Below are 16,355 nucleotides of genomic sequence, written 5' to 3'. Positions count from 1 at the left end.
GATCGTTTACAAAGCCTGGAATCCTGAATCGGTAAATAAGATTTTATGTTGAGATGATCTCTTGATGATCTCATGATCAATTACGGCTATTGATCTTCTAAAACATACACTCGTCACTGAAAACTCAAGATATAGCTTTTTTTTTTTGTCTTTGCAGAATACATTCCCCACACTGGAAGAAAAGCCATATCCAGTCTGGATCTATGCGATCATTTTCATATTGGCAGGGATACCCAGTCTTGCTGTGCCTTTAGTTTGTGTCTGGAAATGCTTAAAGTCAAAGAAGAGGGATAAGCTACATCTTGATAATATCTCTGACCAAATTCAAATGAACAATGAGAGCAAAAAATCCACAGCCTAATATTGTGGTAAAATCCCCAATGTTTTATTTTTCTCTTTTTCAAGAACATTTAAGTGGTTGCTATCATGGTTTAATCGACGCAATTTTAAAGTAGAAGGCATAGCTTTTCTGAACAGAGCTCCCTGTTTCCTCAGCCACCTGTGACAGCGCTCACTTCTTAGCAGTGAATCAGGTGACAATATGGAAAGCTGCAAAATTCAAAAGACACAGCTACATAACAATTTGCCTTAAGGTTGGTCTGTTTCCTGTTTTCCTTGATTATTCTATTTGAGAATGAGAGGAGGTGCTACCCCAGAAGGAAGCTGACTTTAAGTCATGTAATGAAGGTGCACCCATCTGTCCAGCTGGGGGCACTACTGTGACATATTTGAGAAGTAAATTAGATATTGATTAAATCAGCTGCATATTGTTATTTTAAATCCCTTAGCTTCGGCATTTGTCTGTAATAAAATAAAACTGATTGACACTATGTGTGCTGTTTGACTCTACTCTGTGTTTTCCAGTTAAGAATAATTAGTGTGAATGATTGAGGTCTGTCTGAGTTTATTAATTACCTCTTACTGAAATAACCCAGACTGTGTGCAAATAACAGTAATGTAAACTGTATCAGATAATACATTAAAAAGGCAAGAGTACATTGTATTACAATCAACTGTTATCACCTCTGTTCCCAAATCATATCATGCACTTTACTCTACACGAGGGCTTATTATTAAACAAACAAACCACATTGTTCACACAGCTTCAAGAGCTAACAAGAAAAATGGGGCTGATAAAGCAAATGTTGCTCCTTGTCTACAAACAGGTAACAAGTCACCAGGTCCTCCCCTTCTCTTCAGACAGAGTGGACAAGTCAGACTTAAAAAGATTTGCCACGTAAAATATACTGAAATAACATAAAGGACAAACAAGTGATGGATAGAGACGCTGAAAGTCCTGAGCAGACGCAGGTTGATGGACTTAAAGAGATCGTTGAAAGACCAAAATGGGACAATAAAGTTCAGTATTTGCTAACCTGCATCGGTTTTGCTGTGGGACTTGGCAATGTGTGGAGATTTCCATATTTGTGTCAAATCTATGGCGGAGGTAAGAGCATTTCATTTACAGTGTGCTTTGAGATGTTAAAACAAAAAGTAAAGTTGGACAGTCTGGCAAATATTTTTTTTGATTTGATTTCCATGACGAGAAATATTTTGCAGTCAATAATCCAAAGGCTTTCTTGATAAAACTGTTGCCGTTATTAAAAAACTGAATTATTTCTTTAATCATTTTTTATTCCCATAAGTTATGAAAATAACAAGAAACATTTCTTGAAACAACAACGTTTCTCACCAAGATAATTGTATTTTCTTAAATTTCCCCAGACAGAGGCACATAGAAACATACTCCAGACAAACAGTTGTACTGCGATGTGGCACGATAACACAATAGTCACTCCTTGTTTTTGACATTCCGAGTTTTCCTATCAGCTTTTTTAACCATTACCTTACTTACTTTATATATTTTCACGTGTGGCATGACTGAGATATGGTTGGAGTTATGACTTTACTATGATTTCCTGCTATAATCATCTTGTTTTTCCAGCACACAACAGATGTTTCTGACTAACTTTTCAAGATAAAGTAGCTAATCATCTTGATTAATTTTAATAAATCATTAAAATAAGAACTTGATTTAATTCACTTCAATGTCAATTTGTCAAGCATCACTTCCACATTTACAGTACTTATCTATAAAAACTGTTTATGTGACTGTCAACATGTCATCAGTGATTTATCTTCTTTGTTTGGTATTGGTCCTTTGCCTGTGATCAAAAAATTACTTGAATGATTTCAATTTTTCCAGTGAAAGTTAATCTAGAAACCTGTCTGACCAGATGGTTAACTAATATACAAACTTAATCAACCCAATAAAAAATAGGTCAAAAGGTTTTCACTACTCCATACAATGATGGCCAAAATATGCAATGAATTAGTAAAATGATGAGGGAAAAACAGTTACACTGCATGACTGGTGTTAAGATCTATTCCTGGATATGAGTGAATGTGATAAAGCACTGCTTATTGATAGTAAAATGTTCAGTAATCAGAAACTGAATGACCTTCAACCATAAAGGCAAGACCAATGTTTATTAAGGTGAAGTCAATAACTTACTGAGACACTCATGCTTATGGTTTTATTGTCAGTTGTCACAATAACTTTGGCCTTTATTATCACTTTTAAATTTGTTTTATATTAAGGAGCGTTTCTAATTCCTTATGCCATTGCCTTGGTGTTTGAGGGACTTCCTCTGCTGCACATGGAACTGGCCATCGGACAACGACTCCGCATGGGAAGTGTTGGAGTGTGGAATTCAATCTCCCCTTATCTGGGAGGTTTAGGTGAGAAGGTTTGATATCTATAAACATTACTCAGAAAAGCAAGATGCCAAAAAAAGGGGAATGTACTTTGAAACATAAAGTTGTGTAAAACCTGCGTCATTGCCATCCGTAATATACATAGTCTACATTTCTTGGTGAATAATGTCAATGTGTACACACAGGTGTGGCTTCCTTGGTAGTGTCCTTCCTAGTTGGTCTGTTCTACAACATGATCTTGGCCTGGATCCTCTGGTACTTCTTCCACTCCTTTCAAAATCAACTTCCCTGGAGGGACTGCCCATTCAATTTGAATCTGACTGGTAATTTCTTACATCATGATAATATAAATTAACAATACATGTTGAATAATAACCAGTAAAAGACAGACAGTCCCATTTATTAATCATGATGAATAATGTCTTTGATGCAGGCTGGGTAAGTGAATGTGAAAAGAGCTCACCTGTGAACTATTTCTGGTATCGTGAAACACTGAACATTACACCTAACATTGAGACCAGCGGATCCGTACAGTGGTGGCTAGTGCTGTGTCTTGCATCTGCTTGGTGCCTCGTGTACATCTGCTTCATACGTGGAATTGAGACTATTGGGAAGGTAATGTACCTGTTTGATGAAATGCTAAAAAATCATTTGTATTGTCATATCCATTTGTTATATTTTCTAGCCTAGATACCAGCATTTCATGGCAACATGTTGGAACCATGAGAGTAAAACTGGCTTTCCTCACACAGATTACATGAGCTAAAAAGACATGAATATGAAATGGACTATGCACTAGAAACAAAATGCAGCTTCCTTATCATCCTTAGTCATGTAAGGCTGAAAGAGAGAAGTGCATCCCACTGTAAATCCCGTCAATTTGCTCAAATACAAATCTGGCCTTAACTTGGCAGATATTCACTATGCATGCCATTTACAAATCAAACCGTTAACAGCTAGACAAACCTGCTGTCTCCAAAACAGCAGAGTAACAATAAGTTCAGCAAAAGCAGTACGCAGGATGTTTTTTCACATATATTATGCATCCTGGTAGAGGCTGCATTAAAGGCGATAAAGGTGATGGATGGAAGATTGATGTTTATTATCTTGACAAGTGACAGTAACTCAAGTGTTTAGAGCTCTCTAACCTTGCGAGGCTCTTAAAAACACCCTTACAAAACCACCTGCAAGTTGACAACGTTTTAATTTTACTTCAGTTAAATGGGAGTGCATACAGATGGTTAAAAAAACTCTAATTCTACTAATTCTATCGGATGTGAATATGAAATATTTAATCAGCATCAAAACATTTTCAACAGGCTATTTATGTCACAGCCACCTTTCCGTATCTTGTTCTGACCATCTTCTTGGTCAGATCATTGACTCTGGCTGGGGCCACAGATGGCTTAATATATCTCTTCACTCCAAATGTAAGTTTGTCTTTAGTTTCATATTGAAATAATGGCATGACAATAATTAAATAGTAAAATGTGATATCTAACTAGCAATTTATATTTTCATTACAGTGGGAAACCCTGAAAAACCCTAAGGTCTGGTTGGATGCTGCTACTCAGATCTTTTTCTCTTTGTCTTTGGCCTTTGGGGGACTTATTGCTTTTTCCAGTTACAATGCTCAAAAGTAAGAAACTTTTGAACACATTTTTCATTCATGAAAGACAATGTAATGTCCAAAAATAAAATAAAAACTATATTTTATCTTTGCAGGAATAACTGTGAGAGAGATGCCCTAATTGTTGGATGTGTGAACAGTTTTACGTCAATTTATGCATCAATTCCTATTTTTGCAATTCTTGGATTTAAAGCAAATGAAAACTACAATGACTGCAAAAAATGGTAAGTACCATATAGGTAAGTATGGTGTGCTTTAGTACATTATATTTAGCTTGATAATTATACAGTATTATTATTAGATGTGCAACTGATGATTATATAATAATCATAATTATAATAATATAATATTATATAACAAGCTGTCAGACCCCAAATCATTTTGACTGCTGTGACTATATAGACACCACTTCAATATTAGTCAAACATAAAAAAAACAACGTCTGTTTGTGGTTTAATACAAAACACTCTTTCAACATTGTAACAGTTTGTTTTTACTTAAATGATTTATCAGTTAACCAGTACAAAAAAAAGACATTTTCTATTTTCTCAGTTAATTAATAAATAGATTTTCAGCCCTAGTTATAATTATCAGCAGTGACACTTATAGTAGTGTTAACTCATTAAATGTCTTGTTGATTTTAGGAACATACTGAGATTGACTAATTCATTCAACATTGGGGATGAGAACATAACCCTTGAAAACTATGACGACTGGTTCAAGTATCTCAACACAACTGATCCCTCGGAGGTCAAAAGCCTCAATCTAAAGACATGCAACCTGCAGACTTTCCTGGACCAGGTACAGTACATCCATTACTATTAAAAATTTAAAAGTTTATTTTAAATATTAAAAAAATATTAAAAGTTTTGCTTTTAACAGCTTTCTCCATGACGTTTTTGAGATGGCTGTGTATGAGATCATGTATCACATTCACTTCCTACCTGTAGAGCGCCTCTGGAACCGGACTGGCCTTCATTGTGTTCACTGAGGCGGTGATAAAAATGCCAGGCTCTCAGGTGTGGGCGGTGCTCTTCTTTGTCATGCTCTTCAGCCTGGGCCTCTCCTCTATGTTTGGAAATCTAGAGGGGGTCCTTACTCCTCTGCTTGACCTACACATGATTCCACCCTGGATTCCTAAAGAAATTTTCACAGGTAAACCAAAAGATCTGATAACATCATACAGTGTTTGCAATCATGGCATTTGGGGCACCGACAACACTTGTTTGTATTGTATTATAATATTTAAAGTTAGGTGGAAAACATGCTCTTACTCTCTATACATAACAGTGATTAATAAAGGATAAATTATGACACACTTACACACGTCATACGTAAAACGCCCATCTGTTGATTCAAAGTAAATGTGCCTTTTCAATACATTAGTTTTGATAGGAACCCTTTGTAAATGTTCTTTCGATGTGAAATGATGTATTCACATGTGAAACACATATTGTCATAAGTATTCAAGGTGAGAATGGGTTGTAAAATTACTTTAGTGCAGGTAGGCCGCAAAGGTTCTCGCATTAGTGAATCCAGCATATTAATCATCATAGCATGAAATAAAATATATTTTCTTTTTTGCTTATAGGGTTAATATGTCTCACCTCCTTTACTGTGGCCCTAATCTTTACTTTGGGCTCTGGAAACTACTGGCTGGAGATTTTCAACAGCTACGTGGGATCCATGCCTCTGCTCATCATAGCATTCTTTGAGATCATTAGTGTGGTATACATCTATGGAATAAACAAGTAATACTTTAATTCATGTCAACATTATACTTGAAATATAAAAAACATTGAATGATTTCACAAAGGGTTTCGATTTGCCCACAGGTTTAATGACGACATTGAATGGATGTCAGGTCGGAGACCAAACATCTACTGGCAGGCCACTTGGCGTTTCATCAGTCCCTTCATGCTTCTGGTGGTTTTTGTGGCATACGTTGTAGTCGAGGCTGAAAAACAACCTACATATAACGCCTGGAACCCAGATTACGTAAGAAAGATTTTACAGTAGCTCTTCATCATCACTACGTAGAATATAAGGAAATAAAAGACATTGACTTTCCAATCCATTACCCCTACAGGTGCAATTCCCCCTTGCTGATGTTCAGCCCTATCCTGAATGGGTTTTTGTTATCTGTGTGCTCTTATCTGTCCTTCCTGTTGTATCCATTCCTCTTGTGGCTCTCTACAAATTAATGGGCTTCCTGAAGAAGTACATCATGGACAGGCACAACCAAAATCCATATGCAAATGAATTATGTCATGGAGAATTGTAAGGGAAGCGTTTAGCTGCTTTATCTGATTGGTGGTCAGGACTACCAGTGGTAGGCTACATACCGTTTGACATATGTTGTCATTTAATAACTTCTACATTTGGAAACCAAAAGGCAAACACAAGATTTTTACTGATTCTTTCTTTCATATGTTTTCTATCTTTTGATTAGTATGGTATTACAAGCTTCTAATTACATTACATACAGTAAACATGATTTTATCATTAGAATAACATATTGGCAGTAGGAGCTGAAATTTCTGTATATTTGCTAAATTAAAACACATTAATTTGCTGTAATTTCAGTATATTTGCTAAATGAAAACTGTGCATTTATATTGGTGAAGGAAATGTGAACACTGCCTACTAGACCAAATCACTGCAGGACAATATCTCTGAGAAAAATATTAACAAAAGAACACCAAAGGCTGGAACTGAATATGAGGTCTGTGTTAATATTTGATTAAAGGAAGACAACAGTTAATTTCCTGTGTTGATGTTTTGAATGGAAAGAAAGAGAGAGTGATGGATAACTTCTCTGAATGGGTTGTGATAAGCACTTTATTCATTCTCAAAAAAACAAATGTCACAAAGATTTTCAGTGGAAATGCCGCATGAGCTGATATTTGTAGCAATGTTGTGTTTGTATGTTTGGTTTACATTATCATCGCCTCTACCCTCTGTTACCTGCAAGTGTGGAAAGAGTGATGTAGTGTTGCATGATGTGTCCTTTATGTAACTTTTTCACATGTCAACAGTGCATGTGGGTGTATGAGAGTATGTTGTAGGACTGTGCTTGTGTGCGTGTGTGAGGTGCATGCATGTGCTTACTGATCATGCGCACATGTGTATTTTGAGCCATACGAGTTACACAGTCGTCCTTTTTGTGGTGTGGGTGGACAGTGATATTGTCCCCCCGGTGTCACGTGCTTTGGAATATGCTGGCTGCCTTTGTTGTCCCTCTGCCTGTTCTGCTTTTCTGGCACTTTCATACAATGGTGCACTTGAACACTGCAATGTTATTAAGCCTTTCAAAAAACTACAGCTTGAATTCCAGCTCTCAGGAAAGACTAGCATCCCAATGTAGGATACATGGCACAAGATACATAATCGAGGAACAACAGTAAGGATTGAGTGGAACATCCGAACAAAGGTGATGACCCTGCATTGACTTATGAACGCTTGAATTATTGTTGGTTTAAGACTCGGTTTATAGAGCTATACAAGGTGTCACACTAATGCTATTGCGAAACGTTAGTTTGGCACACTTTTGCTTTATTTTATTTTATTCACAATCTAACTTGTTGACCAATGGCAGTTTTTATTTATGCCTCTGAGAAAAAACTAATTTTAAGTGACTGATGTAAAGTACATTAGATGTGGAATACTTTATAATAATATTACAGTGTTAATTAAACCCACTGAAGAGGTTACAGCAGGTTTGCTGAGTTCAAAAGGACACGGTGTACCAACTTTTGTTGCATAAGGTAAAATAAATTCTGTATTTAATTAGTGCATACAACATTGCAACATGTTGATTTTTGGTGCTGTCTATACAATTGTATGATAACCAGTAATGGGTCTAAACATTCTTGTAGTCATCAATAACAATGTAACCTTGGTGTCTTTCAAAGCATCTAAGTGATGCTGTGACATACAGTAATGAAACACTGTACTATTAACAATGGGGACAAGAGTGCGACAAGTTCAACAGTTTTTTGACCTATGATCCTTTGACACTAGGAAATGTCTAAGCGAGCAGACGCCTCACAGTGTGGTGGGGTTGTGGTAGAGTTTGAGGCTGACGACATCAGGGATGCAAGAGCTAAAAGAGTGAGGAATATACCAGGTGAAGTCAACTTTAAATCCAATTAGAATTTGTGCAATGTATTTGTAGCAAATATGTGTGCTTATTCGATTTTCATGCATTTCCTCGAAAGGTTCAGCTCTTATCTACCTCAAGGGTCCCAAGTTTCTCATCTATGTCAGTGGAGCATTGTCTATGTGGGTAAGAATCATTTCCTGAAGAAACAGATTCCTGGAGAAATAGATAAGACATTGAATCTTAAATAACTGCAAGGTAGTCCACTTACTGTTAACTGTGTGACAGCATACAGACAGCAGCTTGCAAAACATTACATAACCATGCCCTTTTATGTTGTTTTAAACAGGGCGACCGCATGTGGCACTTTGCAATTTCTGTGTTCCTGATTGAGCTGTATGGCCGTAACCTGCTGTTGACTGCGGTCTTTGGGTTGGTAGTGGCTGGGTCAGTGCTCATGCTAGGGGCTTTGATTGGAGACTGGGTTGATCGCAATCCCAGGAATAAAGGTAAGAAACACTCATTTGAATTTTTTTGCATGCAGTATGTCGTAGAACAGTGATATAGATCAGTGGATCTCAATCTTGGGCCCAGAAGTCTGCTGGTTTCCTATCCCGCCAGGGGGTGAATTGCATTCACCCGATGTCTCAAGTGTAAATCAGTCCCTGATATGATAGCTAGACTTAACACCAGCAGGACTTCAGGCACAAGTATCACATCTGTCAAGGCTAGGATTCACTTTTTACAGAGAATATCATCTACAATATGTTGTGAGAGTCTAAAACAATTTTTTTTGTCCCCTATTTTAGTTGCACATGCATCTCTTTTCATTCAGAACATCTCAGTGACAGTATGTAGCATTGTGCTCATGTTGGTGTTCTCATATAAGCAAAGGATTGAACAGATCTGGGATGGATGGCTTACTGTGAGTATTTGACTAATAATTACATTTCATAACTTGACACATGTTGATCTGCAAATGGAATACTCACCATGATTATCACACGGAGGAGTTATTGCTGCTGTTGTTCCCTCTGTCCTGTGTCCCTGTTGTCGCTGCTTCTGAGCTTGTGGCTACTCTGTGCTGTCATAGTAACATGTTGCATCGCAAAACTTACACAAGGTGGTTTGTTATACGGTGGTGATCGTCCTGGCAGATGTGGCAAACCTTGCAAGCACAGCACTGACCATTGCCATTCAGAGGGACTGGATTGTGGTTATCACAGGCTACAACCGAGGTCACCTAGCTGGTGAGGGGATCCATTCTCTGTTAATACACATATTTGTTTGCATTCCATGTTTGTCACGCGTCACTGATTGGGCACAAATACATGCTTGAATTACAGAGAATATCAGGTATTGGTCTGTTTCTGCTCTTGCTAGTGGTAGCACATTAACCTCTGTGTCTTTGATCCTAACAAAAGGAATGAATGCAACCATGAGGCGGATAGATCAGGTGACTAACATCCTGGCCCCACTAGCAGTGGGACAGGTCATGACCCTGGCCTCCAATGTAGTTGGCTGTGGCTTCATCCTGGGCTGGAACCTTGTGTCTCTCATTGTGGAGTTCTTCTTCTTGTCACGGGTGTACCGCATCGTCCCTGCTCTTTCAGTCAAACCACCCGTGGTGGAGGTGGATCAGGTGTTTCTGCAGAGGGTTGAGAGGAGAATGTCACAAGGTAAAGACTATGTGTTGTTTCTGACTTTCCCTGTATTACCAGATTTTACCTTTAGAATGCTATTAGTAGCTATTAGCTATTAGAGTATGAGTTTTACCGTAAATGTGCATAAAGGCCAGTGAGCATCATGGAGTCCTAAACATACCAAGTGACCTTGTAGTTATAAAAAAAAAAAGTTATACAATGTGTATTAGGCTAAAATATGTTAACAATGCTTGCTTGTAGTTGGCAATGTAGAGACGACATACAGCATCTACTGTTAACTGCGGGTGATTATGCAATGTTGGCTGGCATCAGTTTTAGTATACAACTACAGTATACATTAAAATCCCATTCTCCTCAGCTTCTATCACCACTTAAATCAAAATGGTTTCTTTTTTTAAAGTTCAGTGAGAAAGTGTTAATAATCAACTAAAATTTGAGCTTTGAAATTCAATTCAAATGTTGAAAACAACGCTTCTATGGAGGGATTTAGGGGGTAGACATCATGAAGAGTACTACTAATAAAGTTGAAACACTTAAGTTATTTGAAATGACATCCAAAAATATACTATTTCTCCAGATTGTTATAGGAAGTATTTGTTGAATTATAAAATGCTGTGAGCCGTCTTCTACAGTGGGCTACATGAGTGCTGTAAGTTCATTAATTCTATATCATATAAAAGTAGACAGACAATCACATTAAAATGACTAAAGGCATTATAGAACAAGAATATCAAGATCCAAAGCTTCAGTGAAGCATTCGTTTTTTGAAGACACAATCCTCAGTTTATGTACAGCACCCAACTGACACAATCCACATAGTCTACATTTGCAGCCCATGGAGATAAGTGTAGACGGTCTGTATTTGACAGATGAATTGGATTCTAACATGACATGGAGCAGAAAGGCTGCACAACACCAATTGGGCCTTTACTATTGATAAACAGAAGTGATGGATGACATTCCTTTTTCTCATCAGGGGAAGGTAATGTTGCACAACCTCAACCTCTGACTGAAGGAAACTGCAACACAGGCCTGCGCCTAAAAGAAATCACCAACCTGCCACTGTGTTTCCGGAGGTTTCGCTGGCTGGTGAGTACCTGCAAGGACGGCTGGAGGGCCTATTATCGCCAGCCTGTCTTCTTGGCAGGAATGGGTCTGGCTTTCCTCTACACCACAGTGCTGGGCTTTGACTGCATCACCACTGGCTATGCATATACTCAGGGCATAAGCGGCTCCCTCCTTAGTCTGCTGATGGGTGTATCGGCTATCACAGGGCTGATGGGCACCGTGATGTTTACAAGACTCAGGAAGTCCTATGGCCTGGTTAACACAGGCATCATCTCAAGCTGCATTCACCTGGGCTGCTTGCTGCTGTGTGTGTGCTCTGTGTTTGCCCCTGGCAGCCCTATGGATCTTAGCTTGCTGATGCCCTACATTACCTCCAACTCCTCCTCTGAGCTTGGAGGGATGGCAAGCCAAAGGCAAAAACACACTTATCCTCTGAGGGGGGGCAGCAATCAGCCACTGCTACCCGACCGCTCCTCCATCCACTGGACCAACAACACTGTGCTCTTTGACAACGTCCCCTCTGACACAGCGCCAGAATCTTACATCTCCATTATCCTTCTGTTCTTGGGTGTCATCACAGCACGCATTGGTGAGTAGGACATCCAAAGCTGACTGGTTCCAATGGACACCAAAACTTAAATGAGTACATGATATACAATAGGCTTAATGGGAATACTGTCAACAGGGCTTCCCCTATATATTGGCATTGCAGATACTATCAGCTGACATCAGCTTATCATATTGCCATCTATGTTAGGCAATAAAACTATTTCCATAAATTAAATAATTGTGTAAAGAAGTGAATAAATGCACAGCTGTTATGTATTTTGTATTGTATTTTGTAAATCTTTTAATCTGGAAAGCACTTTGTGCTTAATGCTTGAAAAGTGCTATATACAATTAGTATGACTATTGACCAAATAAAGTCCAGGTTATCTTTTAAAACCCAATGACATCTGTGTTTTAGGTCTCTGGTCCTTCGACCTGACAGTGACCCAGCTCCTGCAGGAGAACATCTGTGAGTCAGAGAGGGGTGTGGTAAATGGGGTGCAGAGCTCCATGAATTACCTGATGGATCTGCTTCACTTCATCATGGTCATCTCCGCTCCACAGCCACAGCACTTTGGCATCCTAGTTATCATTTCTGTATTATTTATCACCACTGGGCACACTATGTACTTCCTGTACGCACACAAAGCCAAGAGAAAACGCCGCCTCGACACATAAGGAGCAGACATGGCCCACACATCCAGACGAGAGATGCTTATCAGCACTGACTCCACTCTGCACCTGTGAAATGAATGTCTCCCTCCTATTCCGTCAGCAATCTTATTGCAACACTCCACTCCCGACTTAGCCATTCATTTCAGCACAACACATCAAGTGCCTGTCCCACCTTGTTTGCTTTCTTCCTGCAGGGCCATGTGCCACAGCAGCAAACAAGAACTCAGGTGAAATAGAGTGGGAGACACGCTCTCCCTTCGTGTACATAAGTTGAGGTGGCTACAATAAATGCAGCAATGGTACCTCCAGGGGAAATGTCCTAATCTAATGTACAACAGGACACAAAGGTAGCGGCTAAGGCACCAGCACATGCCTTTGCAAAACCTGAAAGACTTTCATCAAACAAGCCTGTTAACTTACATAGCTTTTTGGATGGGAGGGTGGATGGATGGAGCACTTTTTCTAACCTTCACTCAGTAAAGAACTGGTGTTGTGAGGAAAACTTAACAGTGAAAATGCAAACAAGACGAGACAGTACTTCTACAAGTGGCATCAATGTTACTGATCCGTCCACTTGGAAATATTCCAGGATGTCCAAAAAGGAACATAAAGGGAACTTGATGTGAAATTGTTTCATTAGAAAAAAATATCTGAAAGGCAGCCCCCCTTTTAATGGACAGAAGTGAAAGGACAAAGTATTCCCTTCCCCTGGTTTGTTTCTCTGTGGATGAATCAAGCAAACATTTGCCTTTCTTTTATGCATGTAAACCTTGGTTATGGATAACAACAACAAAAAGTATCACATCATGCCATGGACAAACTTTAATGCAAACTATTTTATTCTAATTGCTTGTGTACTTAGATGAAACAAATAGTGTCCAAACTTTATTTCCTTCCCATATAAAGAGTGATATTAATAGTTTTATAGAAATCCAAGATGAAAGCAATCTTCATTTTGTGACATGTTTGAAATCAGTAATACCTATATGTTGACAGCAAATGTTGATCACTGCTATTGGCAGTGTTGTATTACACTTTGCTTTTATTCTTTTGTAGTTCTGATGAACTAAACATTACCTTACCTCAACTAAGAACAAGAACACTGTTGGGAATATGACTTGGGAATTACTCTCAGCTACTGTATGTTTTCATATTTCCTTCATGTACAGTGGAAATAACATCAAAGTTTAACCTTGTGTCATACAACCAGCAACACATCTCAATATATTTGTATACTTTTCCTGTGAAATTTCTGTATTATATGTTGTCCTATTTTTTCAGACTGATAATTAAGATAATAAAGATGACTGAAGATGATCTTTGGCCTCAAGTCTTCTGATCAGAATAATCAATTTATAAATATATGTAATGTCAATGAAAGTGCTGCACATACTACACTAGATTAATTTACATTAAATAATCTAAATACACTGCAAAATTCAATTTACAACATTGTAAATCCATTTGGCCCTATTCACAGCCTGACACTCAAATGAAATCCTCAATTCAACCTTTAAAAATTAGACTAATGGTAGTACTAGAATCATTCCAATAAAACGGAGAGCCACATGGTTTAATACTGTCTGCCCCCTGTGGAGTCTGCATATGTAGACATAAAATCCTTAACCCCCAAGGGGTTACCAAAGATTTTGCTGACAACTTCATTTAATAGTACCTGAACTTGCAGTCCAAATACTAGAAAGCTTACATTATACAACCTGAGGTATAGTAGCCTACCACAGGTGAAGTTAATTCATTGTCGATCAGAATAAGCTGTAGCACCCACAAAGCTATAGCCTAATGGTTGTTAGCAGAAATACCCATACGTATTCGTATGTTAGGGGGAGACTGTATGAAGATAAACACTGCAAGGACAAAATAATACATGTATACAATATATAAATGTTTAGGACATAAACATGTCAAAGCCAAGAAAAGTACAGTATCCATATACAAATGTAATGGCTTTTTGTGGCCAGTAGAGGTCAATGTCACATTAAATGGTCATCACCATGCCAGTATAGGAAGGTTTTAGGCCTTTGTGCATTATCACCATAGAAATGATACACAATACACACACAGTATCTTTACAACTTATCTTAATCCTCAGATTTTCTATAAATTGTCAGCACCATCCAAGAGTAATTAGATATTGATGACTATCATCCAGAGGAGGACATATGAGGACATACAAGATGGAAAGCATCCAGAATTGAAGGACATGGAAATCCAGACTATACTCCAGATATTCTCATCTGAAATGTCCGACATCCCCATGATGTAAACTCATCCTAATCGAATTTTCAGTATCCAGAAGCACTGAATAGCAATGAATGTCAATAACAAAGACGAGTATGTAGCCTACAACGAGGCAAGAAATGATTGGTAGCTGCAATACTGCCACCATGCAACGTATGCGTGCTTACTGGGAAGGAGTTCCAGTGACCCCAAGTAGCCTACTGAATAGTGGAGAGGCTTCTATTAGCCATACAAACCCAGATGTACATTAATGGAAGCCTCTCATATTTTAATATCTTGTTTCCAGTCCACGATATGATGATGAAGTGACTGACACCATATAAACCCCTATCCCGTTACAGCCCTAACTGCTTCCATCACAATCACTGCACAGTGTAGTTACCTTGGTAATGAACAGTAGCCATGAGTAGGCTGGTTAAGGCAATTTTCCAGGAAGAACTGTTGTTTGAGTGGGAGACTATCTTACTGGAAGCAGTAACGTTACAGAGCACTGCAGACTGCAAAATGAATTGGTACAGTCCAACTATTTTCTGCCCTGTGCAACTTTGCAGGAGTCTAGGTTTTGTGTAGTGCAGCTGTGCCAAGCTCTGGTGTCTAACGTTAACGTTAGCAAAGTGGTGAAAAAAAACGTAATCTGAGCCAAATCCCTTAATGTATCCGTTCTCAGCACACCGTTTTCCTCACATCAGTTTTATGTTTTAACTAGTAAGATGATAAGGCTTTTATTATTTATCACTGCAATGACATTACAAATCCCAAAAGCAACATCAATGAGGGCTATATATAACGTTACACAGCCATAAACTTAACTTGTGATCCTGTGTCACCCATATTTTGACAAGACTTACAATGTTTTGAATGTACCGTGGCTCCTTTTATAGTAATTTATCCACATTGGAAACAATAATCCGTGTGTTGAACAGTGTAGACGATTTTAGCCTACATTTCCTCTTGTTCAGTCAAACAAAGGTGGTAATCAGAAGTGACAGACCTTCTTTTTTGGGTTTAATTGGTGATTGGCCCATCTCCCAGCATCACAAATTTGCCTACATTCTCATTATAAAAAATATCGATTATAGCTCATGAGTGTAAGCTATATGTCCAGGTATATATATATATATATATATAACCAGGTTAAAATATATTGTTTTATTGTGCAGTAGTCTACCGTAGATGGAATATTTAGCAGCTGGATAGAAAAGTCTTTGAAGAATTTATAAATGGAAGAAAAACAGCAGTGTTTTCAATGCACCTGCTTTTTTCAGTGTATCTTTTCCCACAAATTAGTTGCATGTCTGAAAGAACACTACCAGGGATTACATTTCTCTTGTCAATATGTGTAATTTTGATTTGTGCTTGACATATATAGTAAGGTACTAATGCATAAAAATATGTTATGTTCATCATTCATACACTACTGTATGTGATGATTTCACTATTCCTGTTGTTTAGTATGGTCTTTCATTTTATGAGAGTGTGCAGCTGTTGAATTTCTGTAGGCCTACTTGACTAGTGTTATTTTAGAAACGGTATACAGTAACAAGCTCAATAGAGTTTCATCACTTTTGAACTCTTTTGCAGCGCCGTAGGCCTACAGTAACAGTGTACCTCCCATGGTTGTCATGGTAGTCCCTGGTTAAAGACAACGATATTAGAGCAAGCTCGCTAACAAGTCTGACTTTAGGCAATC

The 16,355-nt window shown here is 38.2% G+C and overlaps 2 protein-coding genes across 2 annotated transcripts; both read left to right on the top strand.

Moving 5' to 3' along the window:
• Window positions 1-1,275: 1,275 nt before the first annotated feature.
• Window positions 1,276-6,632, top strand: LOC144518992 (sodium-dependent neutral amino acid transporter B(0)AT3-like). Its single transcript, XM_078251876.1, has 12 exons — window positions 1,276-1,447; window positions 2,602-2,742; window positions 2,904-3,041; window positions 3,152-3,333; window positions 4,038-4,148; window positions 4,245-4,357; window positions 4,444-4,572; window positions 4,993-5,149; window positions 5,299-5,503; window positions 5,940-6,099; window positions 6,184-6,346; window positions 6,438-6,632. Exons 1-12 carry the CDS (start codon window positions 1,276-1,278, stop codon window positions 6,630-6,632), a joined length of 1,866 nt encoding a protein of 621 aa, XP_078108002.1.
• Window positions 6,633-8,374: 1,742 nt separating this feature from the next.
• LOC144519004 (ferroportin) lies at window positions 8,375-12,409 on the top strand. Its single transcript, XM_078251887.1, is given in 8 exon segments — window positions 8,375-8,477; window positions 8,569-8,708; window positions 8,800-8,959; window positions 9,260-9,375; window positions 9,574-9,700; window positions 9,875-10,129; window positions 11,097-11,771; window positions 12,150-12,409. Coding segments are annotated over 8 exon segments (1,836 nt in total).
• The last annotated feature ends 3,946 nt before the right edge of the window (window positions 12,410-16,355 follow it).

This window comes from Sander vitreus, chromosome 6, assembly GCF_031162955.1.
Source record: "Sander vitreus isolate 19-12246 chromosome 6, sanVit1, whole genome shotgun sequence".
NCBI lineage: Eukaryota > Metazoa > Chordata > Actinopteri > Perciformes > Percidae > Sander > Sander vitreus.
The sequence above is the reverse complement of the archived record's forward strand: the minus strand, read 5'-3'. Positions and strand labels throughout refer to the sequence as shown.

Bases quoted from the DNA above. Each gene is read 5' to 3' on its own strand.
- LOC144518992 (XM_078251876.1), top strand. From the start codon at position 1,276: ATGGATAGAGACGCTGAAAGTCCTGAGCAGACGCAGGTTGATGGACTT. The intron at 4,358-4,443 runs GTAAGAAACTTT...TTATCTTTGCAG, and splicing joins TCCAGTTACAATGCTCAAAA to GAATAACTGTGAGAGAGATG. The intron at 5,504-5,939 runs GTAAACCAAAAG...TTTTGCTTATAG, and splicing joins TCCTAAAGAAATTTTCACAG to GGTTAATATGTCTCACCTCC.